Genomic DNA, 15,376 nt, shown 5'->3' with positions numbered 1-15,376 from the left:
ATTATTGCTAGATTTTGTTTAGTGAAGAATGTTATGGCTCAGTTGACCTTCTCTCTCATTGATACCTCAATATAAATACAAGATACAATCCCTTATTTTAGGGGAAGAGATAATTACAAAGATAATAACATGATCATATCTATATTTACATAAATGATATTCCATTACACCCCCGCAGTCGAAGCAAGAGGTGGGCGAATGTTGAGACTAGAGCGGAAATCATCGAATAATACCCAAGGTAAGCCTTTGGTGAAGATGTCAGCAATCTGTAGACGAGTAGGAGTATGAAGAATCCGTATGGTACCATGTTGAACATGTTCACGTACAAAATGAATGTCAAGTTCTATGTGTTTTGTGCGTTGATGCTGAACCGGATTACTAGATAGGCAGATCGCACTGATATTGTCACAATACACTAAAGTGGCTGTGGAGAGGGGTCGACGTAACTCGAGAAGGAGGTTACGAAGCCAACAAACTTCAGCAACCACATTGGGAACCGCTCGGTATTCTGTTTCGGCACTGGAGCAAGAAATGGTCGACTGTCACTTCGATGACCAAGACAAAAGATTTTTGTCCCATGTAGACACAATATCCTGAGGTAGAGTGACGGGTATCCGGACACCCCGCCCAATCAGTGTTCGATGCTAGGATTATGCATATGAATGCATATTTGTTGAACAACATAATTGATGTCGGGCCTAGTGAAAGTGAGATACTGGAGTGCGCCCGCAAGGCTGCGATATAAAGTGGGGTCATCAAACAGGACACTAGATTGAGCACCAAGCTTTGGTTTTGTATCAACAGGGGTGGCGACCGGATTACAAGTAGACATACCCGCACGGTTGACAATATCCAAGGCATAAGATTGTTGTGATAGAAACATTTTGTGACCTGTGCGAGAAACTGTAATACCCAAGAAGTAGCTGAGAGGCCCAAGATCTTTCATTGCAAATTCAGCCGCGAGGCTGCCCATTAGTGTAACTTATAGCGAATTAGAGGAAGTGGTGAGAATAATATCATCGACATAAATTAATAGATACGCAATGTCACCGCCGTGATGATATGTGAAGAGAGAGTTATCACATCGACTTTGTTTAAAACCCATTAGATGTAATGAAATCTGTAAATCTTTGGTGCCACGCCCTCGGTGCTTGTTTAAGCCCATAAAGTGACTTTTTAAGAAGACACACATGGTCGGGATAGTCTCGGTGTCGAAATCCCATCAGTTGATACATATACACAGTCTCGGTAAGATTGCCATGTAGAAAAGCATTAGTGACATCCAACTGATAAATAGACCAAGACTATGATAAAGCCAATGTCAAAACGGTCCGAATAGTAGCCGGTTTAACAACCGGACTGAAAGTTTCCCCACAATCAACACCCACCTCCTGATTTCTACCATCACACACAAGTCGTGCCTTGTACCTTTCGAGAGTGCCATCGGACCTGTATTTGTGGCGAAAAAGCCACATGCTACGAATGATATGCATGTCAGGGTGTCTCAGGACAAGTTCCCAAGTCTTGTTTTTAATTAAGACATTAAATTCGGTGTGCATAGCATTAAACCATTCCGGGTTAGACAAGGCATCTTTGGGGTTTTTGGGTATAGGAACGATTAAAGATGTGGAAAGATTGAAGATTTGTTTCGGTTTGTAGATACCTGACATAGCACGGGTATGTATAGTACGGGTGGGGGGTAAAGGTGGTGGGTTCGGTATCAGGCCGGGGGTCTGAGGTGGTGAGATAGGGGCAAGTGACGAGTGGTTGGGTTGGGTGTTTGGGCAGGAAGCCGAGGCTTGATAGGTGGAGGATAACGGACAGGAATGGGCCGAAGGGGAGTGGGCCATAGGGGATTGGGCTGTATGGGAAGTGGGCTGTGGAGGTGTGGGTGGTGGAGAAAAAGGCGATGGGTAAGAAGGATCAGGTGTGTCATTGGGTAGGATTGGAGAGGTGAGGTGGAGATATGGATTTATATGGTCATCAAGAAATTTGTAGGATTAAGGTGTTGGCTTGTGTGATTTGTAGAATAGGAAAACGGTTTAATAAAAAAGAACATGGCGATTTATGGTAATTTTTCGGGACTTGAGATCAAGACATTTGTATCCTCGGTGATTAGAGGGATAACCAAGAAACACACAAGGGTAGGAACGGTAGGCGAGTTTGTGAATGGTCGTGTGGGGAATAAGGGGATAGCAAATGCACCCAAACACACGAAGGTGATCGTAGGTGGGGAGACAGTGATATAGGCGTTGGGTGGGGGTTTGAAAGTTATGAATTTTGGTGGGTATAATGTTTAAAAGGTAGGTTGCGGTTTCGAGGGCATGATGCCAAAAATTGGTTGGTGTGGACGAGTGGGCCAAGAGGGTACGTATGAGGTTATTAATTATTCGTATTTTTCGCTCGGCTTTACCATTTTCTGAGGACGTATGAGGGCACGAAAAACGGAAGTGCATGCCTTGCATATTGCAAAAGGTTTGAAATTGGTGGTTAGCATACTCCCTTCCGTTGTCACATTGGAATTGTTTTATTTTGGTGCCAAATTGTGTTTGAATAAAGGTACTAAATTTTGTGAACATTGTAAAAACATCGGATTTGTGAGCGATGGGGTAAGTCCATAAAAAATTAGTGTAGTCATCCAAGAATAATACATAATAATGGTGACCCCATTAGAAAGGATGGGGGATGTCCAAACATCACTATGAACAATATCAAATGGTTTAAAGGTACTTGTATTAGATGCAGCAAAAGGGAGTCTAGTGTGTTTTCCAAAAATACAGGCAGTGCAAACGTTATTATTCAAAGAACCACAATAAATTTAATGAGAAGTTTTTAAAGTTTGTAAAATAGTTGGGCCTGGGTGACCGAGCCTTTGGTGCCAAATGTCTTGAGAGATAGCTGCATAAGTGGAAGCAGTAGTGAGATTGGTGATGTTGGACGGACTGAGAGTGTAGAGATCCCCCGAGCTATTGCACCGTAGGATAGGTTTCTTGGTCTGGAGGTCCTTCACAGTAAAACCATATGGATCAAATTCATCAGACAATTGATTATCAGTTGTAAAACGACGAACAAATATAAGGTTTTTAACTAGGTTAGGAGCGTATAAGACATTATTGAGTTTAAAGGGTGGGAACGGAGGGGGAAGGGTTATGTGGCCTTGTCGGTGGACTGGAATGGTTGTGCCATTGCCAACTATGATGTTGCGAATAATGCCAGAATTAAAAATAGATTGAAACTTATCATATTTAGGAGACATTGTATCTGACGCACCGGTTTCCATGGTCCATGATGAATCATTGTTGTGGAGAGCCAAGTTGTAGAGCGCTTGAGCGATATCGGTCGGGGCGTAGCCAGTCATGTAGTTCTGGGCCGCAGGTTGATTGGTTGGCTTTGGGCCTAAAATCCCTTGGGTTGAGTTCTGTTGTTATTGTGGAGTTGCATCGGATGGGATGGGCTAGGATCAGAAGGATATGGACAAGGAGGAGGAGTCCATTGGGCCCAAGGCTGCGCGGGCTGCTAAGATGGGTATCCAGCCCATGGGGGAGGCGGCCAGAAGTGCGGTGGGTAATGGTTGGCCTGCTGATTGCGTCCACGGCCGTAGGAGGATCGACCACGGCCACGACCTCGGCCGCGTCCTCGTTCGGACGAGTTATCGAACCGGCTGTGATTGCGGTTATCGGTGGGAGCACGAGCGGTTTGATCCGTGGTGGTGTGAAGGGCGGTTGCGGCAGACTAAGCCGATAACTTAGCTTGCGCGTTTTTCCGTTCTTCAACTTGGCAGAGTCGAGATCGTGTGTTGTAAAAATCCGGAAGCGGTTGCGTCTGCTGTAGTATGAGAGAGATGCTCTCGTACTGATCCGTTAACCCAGTGAGAATCTGTAAAACAAGCTGGTTCTCGGAGACGGTGGATCCGAGACTGGTAAGTTGGTCATGAAGCAGTTTCATGTGTTGACAATATTCCGCCATAGTAGGGAATTGTTCGAGACGGGTGTTGAAAATTTTGTTTTGTATGGTAATGGTACGAGCCGCTTGATTGTCTAGAAAGAGATTTTTGAGTCGACATCAAGCGTCGTATGCGGTGGTGTTGGTGATCATGATGGTGTGCATGAGATCCTGAGAGATGGTAGCGTAGATCCATTGTAGAACAATGGAATCTATGCGTTCCCATGACTCAAGATAGGAATGTTTGGGGGCCGGTTCTTTGTCCTTGTCTTTATCCGTTTCGGTGGAAGAATATGCGGCAGGGACACGGGGTTTCAAGTGATCAAACACATCATAAGCTTTGCAGTGGAGGACAAATAACTCAGCCCATGTGTTGTAGTGTTCGGTTTGGCTATCAAGAATCAAAGGAATAAAATTCTTGATGTTGTTGACGGTGACCACAGGGTGTATGGGTGAGATAGTCATTGTCGGCCGATGAAAGAAGGAGGCCGGACGAATGATGAAAATCAGCGAGAGAGAGAGGTTGGGGAGGGGGGCGAAAAAATAGGGTTAGGCTCTTGATATCATGAAGAATGTTATGGCTCAATTGACCTTATCTCTTATTGATACCTCAATATAAATACAAGATACAATCCCTTATTTTAAGGAAAAGATAATTACAAAGATAATAACCTGATCATATCTATATTTACATAAATAATATTCCATTATTTAGAAATGTTAACGAGTAACAATTACAACAATGCATATAAACCAGTTACAACTATACACATGAAGTAATAACAACACTGCATTGTCCAAGTTGTCAAGCTACAACCATACGTTTAAAACTACTTATAATTTAAGATACACGCCCACCTTATCCTTTACGTTTTCACATCCTAATTTTTCATATACATTGATGTTGTTTAACTTGAATATACTACCATTTTCGTTAAAAAAATTGTTTAATAAAAAATATCCAACACAAATTTCAAAAGAAACATTTATAAAAATAGCTGATTTAAAATGATACGATGACGAAATTAAAAATATATTATTACTTCTGGAGTAATAAAAATAAACATAGAAATTAATAAAACGCACCCAATACGGAGCACCACCATCCTCTCTGCATGGCGGTTTATATAAACAGACCAAAATTATTTTCAAATTTCCACTCCAAATAATGCTTTTCCCAGATCACAATGCACCGCTGTCCTTCCTCCAATTAGAAACTTACTCTCACTCTCGGTTCTAACCTACGCCGTGTGCGCACCTTCCTTCTCCCTTTTTATATTCACACAATCTCACCTCACTTCACTTCAACACATAATAATCCCTTTGTTTCCTTTCATCTTTTACACATCTTTTCTTGCTCCTACAGTGTTTTAGCGTTTATGTTTACAACCATGAATTCCATCGTATATTGTTTTTATCGAAGAAGCAGAGCATGAGCTTTGCTAGATTTTATAGCAGAAGCTTTATCTCGATTTGTATCGTAGATTTTGCTGAAGATTTACATCGGTTTCGTTCAGAGTTTTCTTCTAGTTTTTAGTCCAGAAATGCGTTCCAAACGTCGTTTCGTGAAATCGACGACGCGTAAGAGGTTGCTAATAAAATACGATCACATCTCGTTCACTGGTGCTGTTAATTTCCGACCAAGAGCACACGATTTGTGCTAGATTTCAAAATTTACATTCATACGATAATATATATATATATATTACTAAGTGTTTATTATTTGTATTGAAAAATATATATATTACTAAGTGTTTGTGAAAATGCCGCACCGAGCAACTTACATTTTCCCAAGGCAGTTTCCGGATCAAAGCAGTGTGAACACGAATTCATCGTCGAAATCTGAAGATCACGAGCAGGCGAACACGAACCTGATCTCGAACGAAGGTTTAAGATCTATGATCAACGGTGATCGTGATAGCAATAAGGATAAAAAGACAGAAGTGTACGGACACGGAGTATTATCATCGGAACGACACCGTTTTGGTAAAGGTTACCGGAGCCATGGAAAGAAGAAGAGGCAGCAGATCGCCGACTTCGTGAACTGGTTGGTTGAGAAGAAAAGTTCCGGTTCCCGTTCCGGTAACGTGAGGTTAAACAACGATGATCTTGACGAGCTTATACCATCCTGTTTGGATTATAATTATAACCATCCTGCCACACAGCAAAGTGGCGGGACGGGTATGGGATTAGGTGATCGACAGGTGTCGTCGTTGCATCGGTTGTCGTCGACTGACAATTATCATCACCCGTCAACACAGCAAAGCGTTGGGACGGGTATGGGATTAGGTGATAAGCAAGTATCGTTACATCGGTTGTCGAGTGACGAGTATCACCATCCGACCACACAGCAAAGCGTTGGGACGGGTATGGGATTAGGTGATAGGCAGGTTTCGCTACATCGGTTGTCGAGTGACGATTATCACCATCCAACCACACAGCAAAGCGTTGGGACGGGTACGGGATTAGGTGATAGGCAGGTTTCGATGCGTCGGTTGTCGAGTGATGCTGGGAGTAGTTACGCGGCGAGTTTGTTTTCGTGTACGGTTGAGACGTCGAGTTCGGCTGCTTTTTGCAAGGATTCGATGACGGAGGAGACGGTGGGGATGAGAGAGGAGGATATGGTGGCGGGTGGTGGTGGTGGTGGAGATGATGGTTGTCGGAGTGTTGTTAAGAGGTGGCGTGATAGTTATTACTTGCAGCTTACGCTTGCGAAACGGTTAACGCATCAAGCGACGATTGGTGATGAAGCATCAGCTTTTAACAGGAGCGGGTACGGTGGCGGTGGCGGTGGTGGTGGTGCTCCGGCAGTGACGTGTTATGATGCTGAGTCTGTTTCTTATCGTCTCTGGGTATGATTTCTTCCATTTTTTTTAATTTATTATGATAATTACATGTTCATTTTATAATTTAGGGTTTTGGTATAAAATAAATTAAATAAAGTTTGTAAATTTTATGAATATGAATGAATATGACAATAGATGTTGAAGTATAAATGTAATAATTAAAAATAACCTTTTCTTATTATAACTATCACCATAGATGTTAACGTATAAGCATTATTTAATATATAATCTTTGTCTTAATTCATTGAACTAGAAAAGATTGGTAGAATACCTGTTCAATCCCACCCACCAATTACCAAGTGGGAGTATTTTACATATTAAAAAAGAAAAAAAGAAGGTAATATTTAAAATCGTTTAATTATTTTGAAAGTCTTAATAATCCCATTTAAATATATTTTCTAAAAGGTGAATCACGCAGTTTTTAATAAATATTTCGTAATAGCCAATGATCCGCAAACTAATTGGGTTGAGGGGAGGTGAGAAGGTTTACCCACTTATGTAAGGTTTCTGTCCGGAAGGTCTCAGATTCAAATCTTGCGAGAGGCGAACTATGGCATCGGTTCAAACTGGCAATGAATAAATTATTTGATGAATGAAAAGTTATTATATAGAAAAGGGGTAATTTCATTGAACATTCTTTTCGATTTATGGATAATAGTTTATTCTTCTTCTAGTCGACTTCCAAGTTCTTAAAAGGTTAAATCAAATTATATCTTGAGTGTATGCTAAGCATTTACAGCAATTTCAAGATTCAGTCTTTCCATTACCAAATAAATTATTATTTTTTATATTTACGTGATATGCATATAAATAACCATTCACTATAGTAAATTTTTTTTTTATTTTTTTATAAATAATCGTTAAGTATAGAACTAATATTAAGTAGAAAACTGCAAAAATAATATAAACACATTGTATCTATTATTTAACTGTGAGAGCGGTTGGAAAATGAATGAAGTTATGCTTATGGTGACATAATCTTTAAGTGCTTGTAGGAGGGTTGTTTGTAGTTATAACATATTTAAAAATGTGTTGTTGACTTAAAAACCAAGCTAATTTGTCTTTTTTTTAAAGAAAATGTCAAACACAATGTTGTGTGGTAATCAAACAACATAAACTAATAATGTATGATTCATGTGCAAGGCGCATACAATCATGTTCATATTAAATAGTTGTTGAATTAGGATGTGACTTCATATCAAATAGTTGTAGAATTAGGATGTGATTAGAAAGAATATACTAGTCGTCAATTAGATAATTCTTATAAATGTCACTAATGACGGATCAATTAATCAATCAATCTCCGTATACAACCATTATTGATTTGATTGATTTAGAAACTATATGTCCATGTACATACACCCTTTATTGATTTGATTGATTTAGAAACTATATGTCCGTATACCATGAGTATACGCATGTACGAAAGGGTATTAAAGAATTATATGTTTGCACATGTAGTGAAAACCCACTTTTAGGACGCGTACGTATATCAGCTTTCTTTTTTTTAAACGGTCAACATAATGAATTATAAACACTAGCAAGGTGCTAGGCACCAAACATACAAAGGATACAACCAAGAGTTCACCAAACGTATAGCAGCTTTCTAAAAGTGTGACTTCAAGTTAATTATGGTCTTGATGCACTGATGACCCAACCCGCTTATCTGTAGACACAAATGATACCGTTTAACAACATTTTTTTAGCATATTAACGGTCTTTAAAACTTTCAGGTTAATGGTACTTTGTCTTACAATGATAAGATATCGGACGGGTTCTATAACATCCTCGGAATGGATCCCTACATGTGGATAATGTGCAATGATTCTGAAGAAGGCAAACGCTTACCGTCTTTACTAGCACTCAAAGCTGTAAATTCAGGTAGTACATCAATGGAGGTAGTTCTGGTAGATAGATACAGGGATTCGCGGCTAAGGGATTTGGAGGATCGCGCACAAGAACTTTATTTTTCGGCTGAAAACAATCGAATGTTGGCTGAACAGCTTGGAAACCTTGTTGCTTCTACTATGGGGTGAGTCTTATTTGTTTTGCCTTCATTTCTAGTGCATTAAGTTATTTCTGTATTTATATTGAGTGTGTTAAACTTGTGAATGTGAAGGGGGTCGTTTACAACGGAACAGGATGATCTCCATGCTCATTGGGAATCGGCTAGCACCAAATTAAGGGACAATCAAAATGGCATTTTGGTTCCGGTTGGCAACTTGTCTGTGGGACTTTGTAGGCACAGAGCTATTCTTTTCAAGGTTATAATTTAAATTTTCAAGTCTAGTGGTTTAAATTGGACCTTGCTTACACAATGTGATATTTGAAAAAAAAAGTATACTTGAATTAGTAACCTAGGGGTAGCAATCGTGTAGGTTTGGCAGGTTGATAGGTTTTGGGTTGGCAGATTGAATTGATGAACCCGAACACTAATCAGATGCTTATATATTAGACACTAACCCCGTGTACTACACGAGTTGAATAAATGTAATTTTATATATTAAATAAAAGAAAAAAATATTTTTAAAAATCACATTTATTACACGTATTGAGTAAATATAATTTTTATGTTAAATAATAAAATAGTTATATCTTTAAAAACCTCGTTTATTGTGCGGTTTGAATAAATGTAATTTTATATACCAAATAATAAAAAAGTTATATTAAAAAAAACTCCGTGTATTATACGGGTTGAATAAATCTAATTTTTTATATAGCAAATAATAAAAACATGTTATATCTATAAAACCATGTGTATTACACGGGTTTATCTATTCTTAAAAAAAATATTTTTAAATCAAAATGGATTTTTTTTATTATTTTTTAAATTAGGTTAATACCATTTTAAATTTTTGGTTTGATTAATAAGTTGCTTAATATAATTTCTCATAGTTAACAATAATAACATTAACAATAAATAATATGCATGTTTATCTATGTTAAGTGAAACAATTCTTTTTAGTTTATATAAGACTTTACGATTTGAAGTTAAGTTTATGTCAATAATTTAGAGTTGATAAGATTTATATTAATTTAATTAATATTTAATAATTTAAATTAAATAATAATTATCTACAATTAAGGATGGTCTAGAATAGTGACAAGTGTCCCTCCATTGGTTTCTTTTATTATATAGTATAGATATAGATATTTAAAATCATGTAATTCTAACATGATAGTGTAACCCGTTTATATAAATGAGTTAAACGGATTGACATGCTGTAAATGGGTAGTAACAAAGCTGTAAACTCGTTGGTTGTTGGCCATATAAAAAACATTTTTTTATTCTAATTTTAAACAAGTTGTTGGGTCGACTTGTTCAGTTAAACAGTTTAAAGCATTCACCTCGAATATGAATAACCAAAACCTTACTGTATTATTTATGTTTGGTGTTCGTGTTATGTTCTAGAACGTGTCATGACTTGCCACCCCTAGTGTTATACTAACTTAACATAAATTGGGATATGCAGAAACTGGCAGACTATGTGGGACTACCATGCCGTATAGCTAGAGGCTGCAAGTATTGTGTTGAAGATCATAGATCATCATGCCTGGTCAAAATCCAAGATGACAATGTCACAAGGTTAAATTCTTAATCTAGTGCCTCTCCTTTGACATTTGTGTTCGTTTATAATTATAAAGTTGACATATGTATATATCATATCTTTTTTTCAGGGAGTATGTAATGGATCTAATCGGGCAGCCCGGAAATATGTATAATCCGGATTCCTCTATTAACGGAGACATACTTTCTTCAGTTCCGTCGCCTTTTCAAAGTTCTCATTTGAAAGAAGTTCAACAAGTTTATGTGGACCGAGAATCGATTTCTCAAGTCAAGAGTATGTTCCCCTAGTTTATCTTCTGCAGATGTATAGTTAAAACTGATGTTCAAATTAAAAATAGAATAATTTACTAAAGGTATTGATAACATGTGTGGCAGTTACTGCCATGGCCCAAAACACGAGGCGAAAATAATAAGGTTTTACGGGGTCAGGCTAAACGAACCCCTTTTATATGCAGAAAACACACCCCATGAGTAAAAGTACAGAGATATTTTGACTTATTTTGCAGGGGTATAGTTAGTAAAAACAATAGGAGGAGGGCACATTTAGCACAACATGTTTTAAGTTGTCATGTCTAACCCGTCTAATAAATAGATTGTGTTCACGTTGACATATTTTACCCGTTTAGTTAAGCAGGTTATGTTCGTGCTGGCATGTTGTACGGTCAACATATTTTTGAATAGAAAGATATTAGAAAAAAACCATATGAGCCTATAGCTCGTTTAACCCATTTATTGCAACCCACCAGCCCGTTCACAACTAGTTTCAGTCATTAGATAAATGACTTACACGTGTGGTGTTCAGGTTACTTGATTTTAAGTGTGTCCGCATTAGGGTTGATTTCTTTGACACGAATAAATATATGGGCCGTGTTCGTGTTCGTCAAATATAGCCCACCAACACTAAACTCGACCCCATTGCCACCCTTATAGAAATTGATCATGTGAAATATTGAACAACTATTAGAAATGTGGCCCGAGATAATAGTGATCTGACTTCGGATTTGTTTAGCAAGTTGAAGTTGTAACAATCATCTTAAGCTGATATTTACTGTTTGAAAATCATGTATACAAGAGGCCTTTTGTAGATCGCTTCAAAACCAATATCCAAACACCCTCTAACATGATATTATGATCAATGCCATGCAGACATTGAATGGAAACCAAATGTATCCGATGAAGAAACTGGCGGTAACAGAGAATCAAAGGAGATGCGATGTGTACCACTCGATAAGAATTACAAAATATGTGAGACAGTTGAAACACCAAAACTGAAACCGAATCAACCGGATCAGTTGATGAAGGTTGAGAGTGGCAGTAAATGCAGAGGCAACTTTCCGGTGACTACTACAAGGTACTTGACCCTCGAGCCATCTCTCGCGATGGACTGGCTCGAGATAGCTTGGGATGAGTTGCATATCAAGGAGCGTATTGGAGCTGGTTCGTTTACTCCTTATCTTACTTTTGACATAATGTACTTAGTTTGACCCATTCATAAGTATATGGGTCGGGTCAAACTTTTTATCTTGGCTTGCGTGTCTCAAATTGGCTAACCTTTACCAACCCATGCCAGGCTCGTTTGGGACGGTTCATCGCGCAGAGTGGCATGGATCGGTTAGTACTTCTTTCTATATTTTCCTAATTAAGTTTGAAGTGGACCATGGTTCAGTCTCATCATTTTGCGCAGTGTAATACAACAATTATTTTATAAAGCGAAACTCATAAGACTAGATTGATTCTATTGCAGGATGTAGCCGTTAAGGTCTTAACGGTCCAGGACTTTGAAGATGATCAACTGAGGGAGTTTCTGAGAGAGGTAGAACAACATTCTTTCCATGTTCACAATGTTTGTTTTTGGTACACTTTTTCATAACCATGATTGATTATAATTCTAAATTTGATGTTTGATCTTTTCTTGTAAGGTTTCCATCATGAAACGCGTTCGCCATCCAAATGTGGTTCTCTTCATGGGTGCAGTCACTGTTCGTCCACATTATTCAATCGTGACCGAGTATCTACCTAGGTAAGTTGAATTTAAATTTCTTACACAAGAATTATTATTCTTGCAAAAAAATAGATACATCATCAAGATATAATCGTGAATTGACCCGTTTTCATTGAACCTTTTTGGTTTGAAACAGGGGCAGCTTGTTTCGCCTTATACATCGACCAGCAGCTGGTGAAATCATGGATCAAAGACGACGTTTACGCATGGCTTTAGATGTGGTTTGTGCTAGATTTTGGATACTTTTATTTCTACTTTGAATTCGAAAAGTCCCCACTGTATATATCTATACATGCAATGTTGAAAATGATTATTGAATTTGCATGTTAAAATAAAGATTTAAACCTGTGAAAAAACACTCTGACCCGTTCTTCTCTGCAGGCGAAGGGAATAAATTATCTTCATTGTCTTAGCCCTCCGATCGTTCACTGGGATCTCAAGTCTCCAAATCTATTAGTTGACAAAAACTGGACAGTGAAGGTTTGTGATTTCGGGTTATCAAGATTTAAGGCGAATACTTTCATATCATCAAAATCTGTTGCTGGAACGGTAAGTGTTTCTAAATACCTATTCGATAAAACAATACGATCTTGCGCTTAAATCTGAGCATTTGATAAGTGTTGGGAGTGATTCAGTGCATGCTCTGTTGTTTTTAATCTCAGCCCGAATGGATGGCCCCTGAATTCCTTCGAGGCGAGCCCTCAGATGAAAAATCTGATGTTTATAGTTTTGGCGTGATCTTATGGGAGCTTGTAACCATGCAACAACCGTGGAACGGGCTCAGCCCTGCTCAGGTTAGTCCTCATAACCAATAGTCATCACTGCAAAATGAAAAGTACAGTTTGATAGATAACGGGTCATACTTTAATGGGTTGACCCGAAATACCTTGTCCAAAATATTAAACTTCTTAATATCATACTGTTTATAAAATTCAAGTTTTTTAAATATAATGATTCCTTAGCAAGTTTTCTCAATTATGTTCACTTGACCCGTTAGAGATGCAACATAATCAGATTGGGCCCGTTTATTGGTAACCGGGCCGAAGTTATACACAGCTTCCTGTTAGCTGACATATGCAGAGTTGAAATTCAGGTTGTTGGAGCAGTGGCTTTCCAAAACAGGAAACTAACTATACCTAGCAACACCCCTCCGGCGCTAACTTCACTCATGGAATCCTGTTGGGCTGAGTAAGAACGTGAACTTTGATCTTGTGATCTTGTGTTTAGCTTGTGTAGTTTCCTAAACAAGTTGTTGTGTTTTGATTGAAACAGTGACCCGACTCAACGACCCAGTTTTAAGAGCATTGTTAACTCATTGAAGAAGTTACTCAAGTCACCAACACAAATGGGAGGTCCATGAGGACCACATTCTCATGTTTCTTGGTTTAGCTTCTATAGAAATGTAGTCTAAGCATAAATTAAAAAAAATCCTAAGAGAGGATTATCTAGAATATGTTAAAGCTAAATGGGCTTTAGGTTCATAAGGTCTGTAACTCCATGAAAGTTTCTAAGATATTGATAATACGAATTCGAATACGAATGTTGTTGATCAGTTTTGTTTAGACATAATAGAAAACATGTAAATAACACCTGTTACAGCAGACAGGCCAACGGATAGTCCAGTCACACTGACGTAGCCATGGAGTTCGACATGATAGTCAGCTTGATCTGGTTCCTGTTTAGGATGTATGTTCTTGATGATAGTGCTGAATTCTAGGGTTAAGAATTCGTGATTGTGGAGAGAGAGAGGAGGTCGATATGTGTTTGATGTTATGAGAGTCTAACCCTAAACCCTCTCTAGTAATCTCCTTATATACACCTAAGGGGAAACGTAATTAGTTAATAAGGGTAAATCGGTCAATCAACAATTACCAACTAATTATGTTATAGGTATAATATATTCTGATCTATATTATATAAATGATTATAATTGCTACATGATTAAATATAACATAATAAATATACTTAATCTTACATTTTTCCACTTAGCCGAGTAATAATTTATCATGAGCATTAGATAAGTCTCATCAGGTGTTAACACTCATTTTAGCTTTAAACCAAGAACCGTAGTAGAGAAATACAGTCGTTGAATCATTATGCAACTCTGGACCCTCATTAGTCATACTACAACCTCAATTTAAAACCTAACAGTTATGATCAAATATGCAATAAGCCCTTTAACGTTTGATTTGTATTTATATTTGTCTATATGTCATTATACCGGCATAACATATGTTAGAGACATACAAAATTAAAACTAAGGAAATTTCATGAATCAAAACATAAGTAAGTACAATATGCTATTAAATAAGGTCTTTAGTAATCCCATATTCAAAATATGTTCTTCGAAAACTTTAGGTGGGAAACCTTTAGTCATCGGATCCGCAAGCATATTTTTAGTACTTATATACTCAATACAAAGATTACTTTCCCTTGCTCGTTCATGTACGAACAAATACTTTGTATCGAGATATAAACCAGCTCCAATCGAACTGTTATCATTCGAGAAACTAACGGCAGCTGAGTTATCACAGTAAAGCTTCAATGGTCTAGAAATGGAATTAATGATTTTGAGTCCGGTGGTCAATTTTTTAAGCAACATTCCATAACAGGTTGCGTTATAAACAGCAATGTGTTCTGCCATCATTGTGGAAGTTGTGGTTAACTGATGTTTATGACTCTTCCATGAAATGAGTCTGCCTGCTAACATAAAGATATAGCCCAAAGTGGATTTCTTGTCATCTTTGCATTTGGCAAATTCAGAATCAGAATAGCCTACCACTTCTAAGTGATCACTTCTTCTATAAGTCAGTTCATAGTCTTTCGTCCCTTACAGATATCAAAGTACCTTCTTAACTACTTTTCAGTGATCTAGGCCAGGATAGTTTTATAACGGCCTAGCATTCCAGCAATATAAGTGATATCTAGTCGAGTACAGACTTGAGCATACATCAGGCTCCCAACTACTGACGCATAAGGTATCTGACTCATTTGCTACTTTTCAACCTCTGTTGTCGG

General features: G+C 38.1%; 2 protein-coding genes across 2 annotated transcripts; one reads left to right on the top strand and one right to left on the bottom strand.

Annotated features, from left to right (window-relative positions):
• Positions 1 to 631: 631 nt before the first annotated feature.
• On the bottom strand, positions 632 to 973 carry LOC110894461 (uncharacterized mitochondrial protein AtMg00810-like). The gene has a single exon (XM_022141692.1). The coding sequence runs from the start codon at positions 971 to 973 to the stop codon at positions 632 to 634; it is 342 nt and encodes a 113-aa protein (XP_021997384.1).
• A 4,147-nt stretch (positions 974 to 5,120) lies between these two features.
• Positions 5,121 to 13,910, top strand: LOC110920018 (serine/threonine-protein kinase CTR1). Its single transcript, XM_022164264.2, has 14 exons — positions 5,121 to 6,794; positions 8,522 to 8,820; positions 8,908 to 9,052; positions 10,262 to 10,374; positions 10,467 to 10,630; positions 11,503 to 11,793; positions 11,927 to 11,967; positions 12,101 to 12,169; positions 12,276 to 12,376; positions 12,495 to 12,579; positions 12,740 to 12,907; positions 13,021 to 13,152; positions 13,452 to 13,546; positions 13,631 to 13,910. The coding sequence occupies exons 1-14, from the start codon at positions 5,706 to 5,708 to the stop codon at positions 13,716 to 13,718; spliced, it is 2,880 nt and encodes a 959-aa protein (XP_022019956.1). The 5' UTR covers positions 5,121 to 5,705; the 3' UTR covers positions 13,719 to 13,910.
• Positions 13,911 to 15,376: the final 1,466 nt, after the last annotated feature.

The sequence above is a fragment of the Helianthus annuus genome, chromosome 2, assembly GCF_002127325.2.
Source record: "Helianthus annuus cultivar XRQ/B chromosome 2, HanXRQr2.0-SUNRISE, whole genome shotgun sequence".
NCBI classification, from domain to species: Eukaryota; Viridiplantae; Streptophyta; class Magnoliopsida; order Asterales; family Asteraceae; genus Helianthus; species Helianthus annuus.
This window is presented reverse-complemented; position numbering and strand designations above follow the sequence as displayed.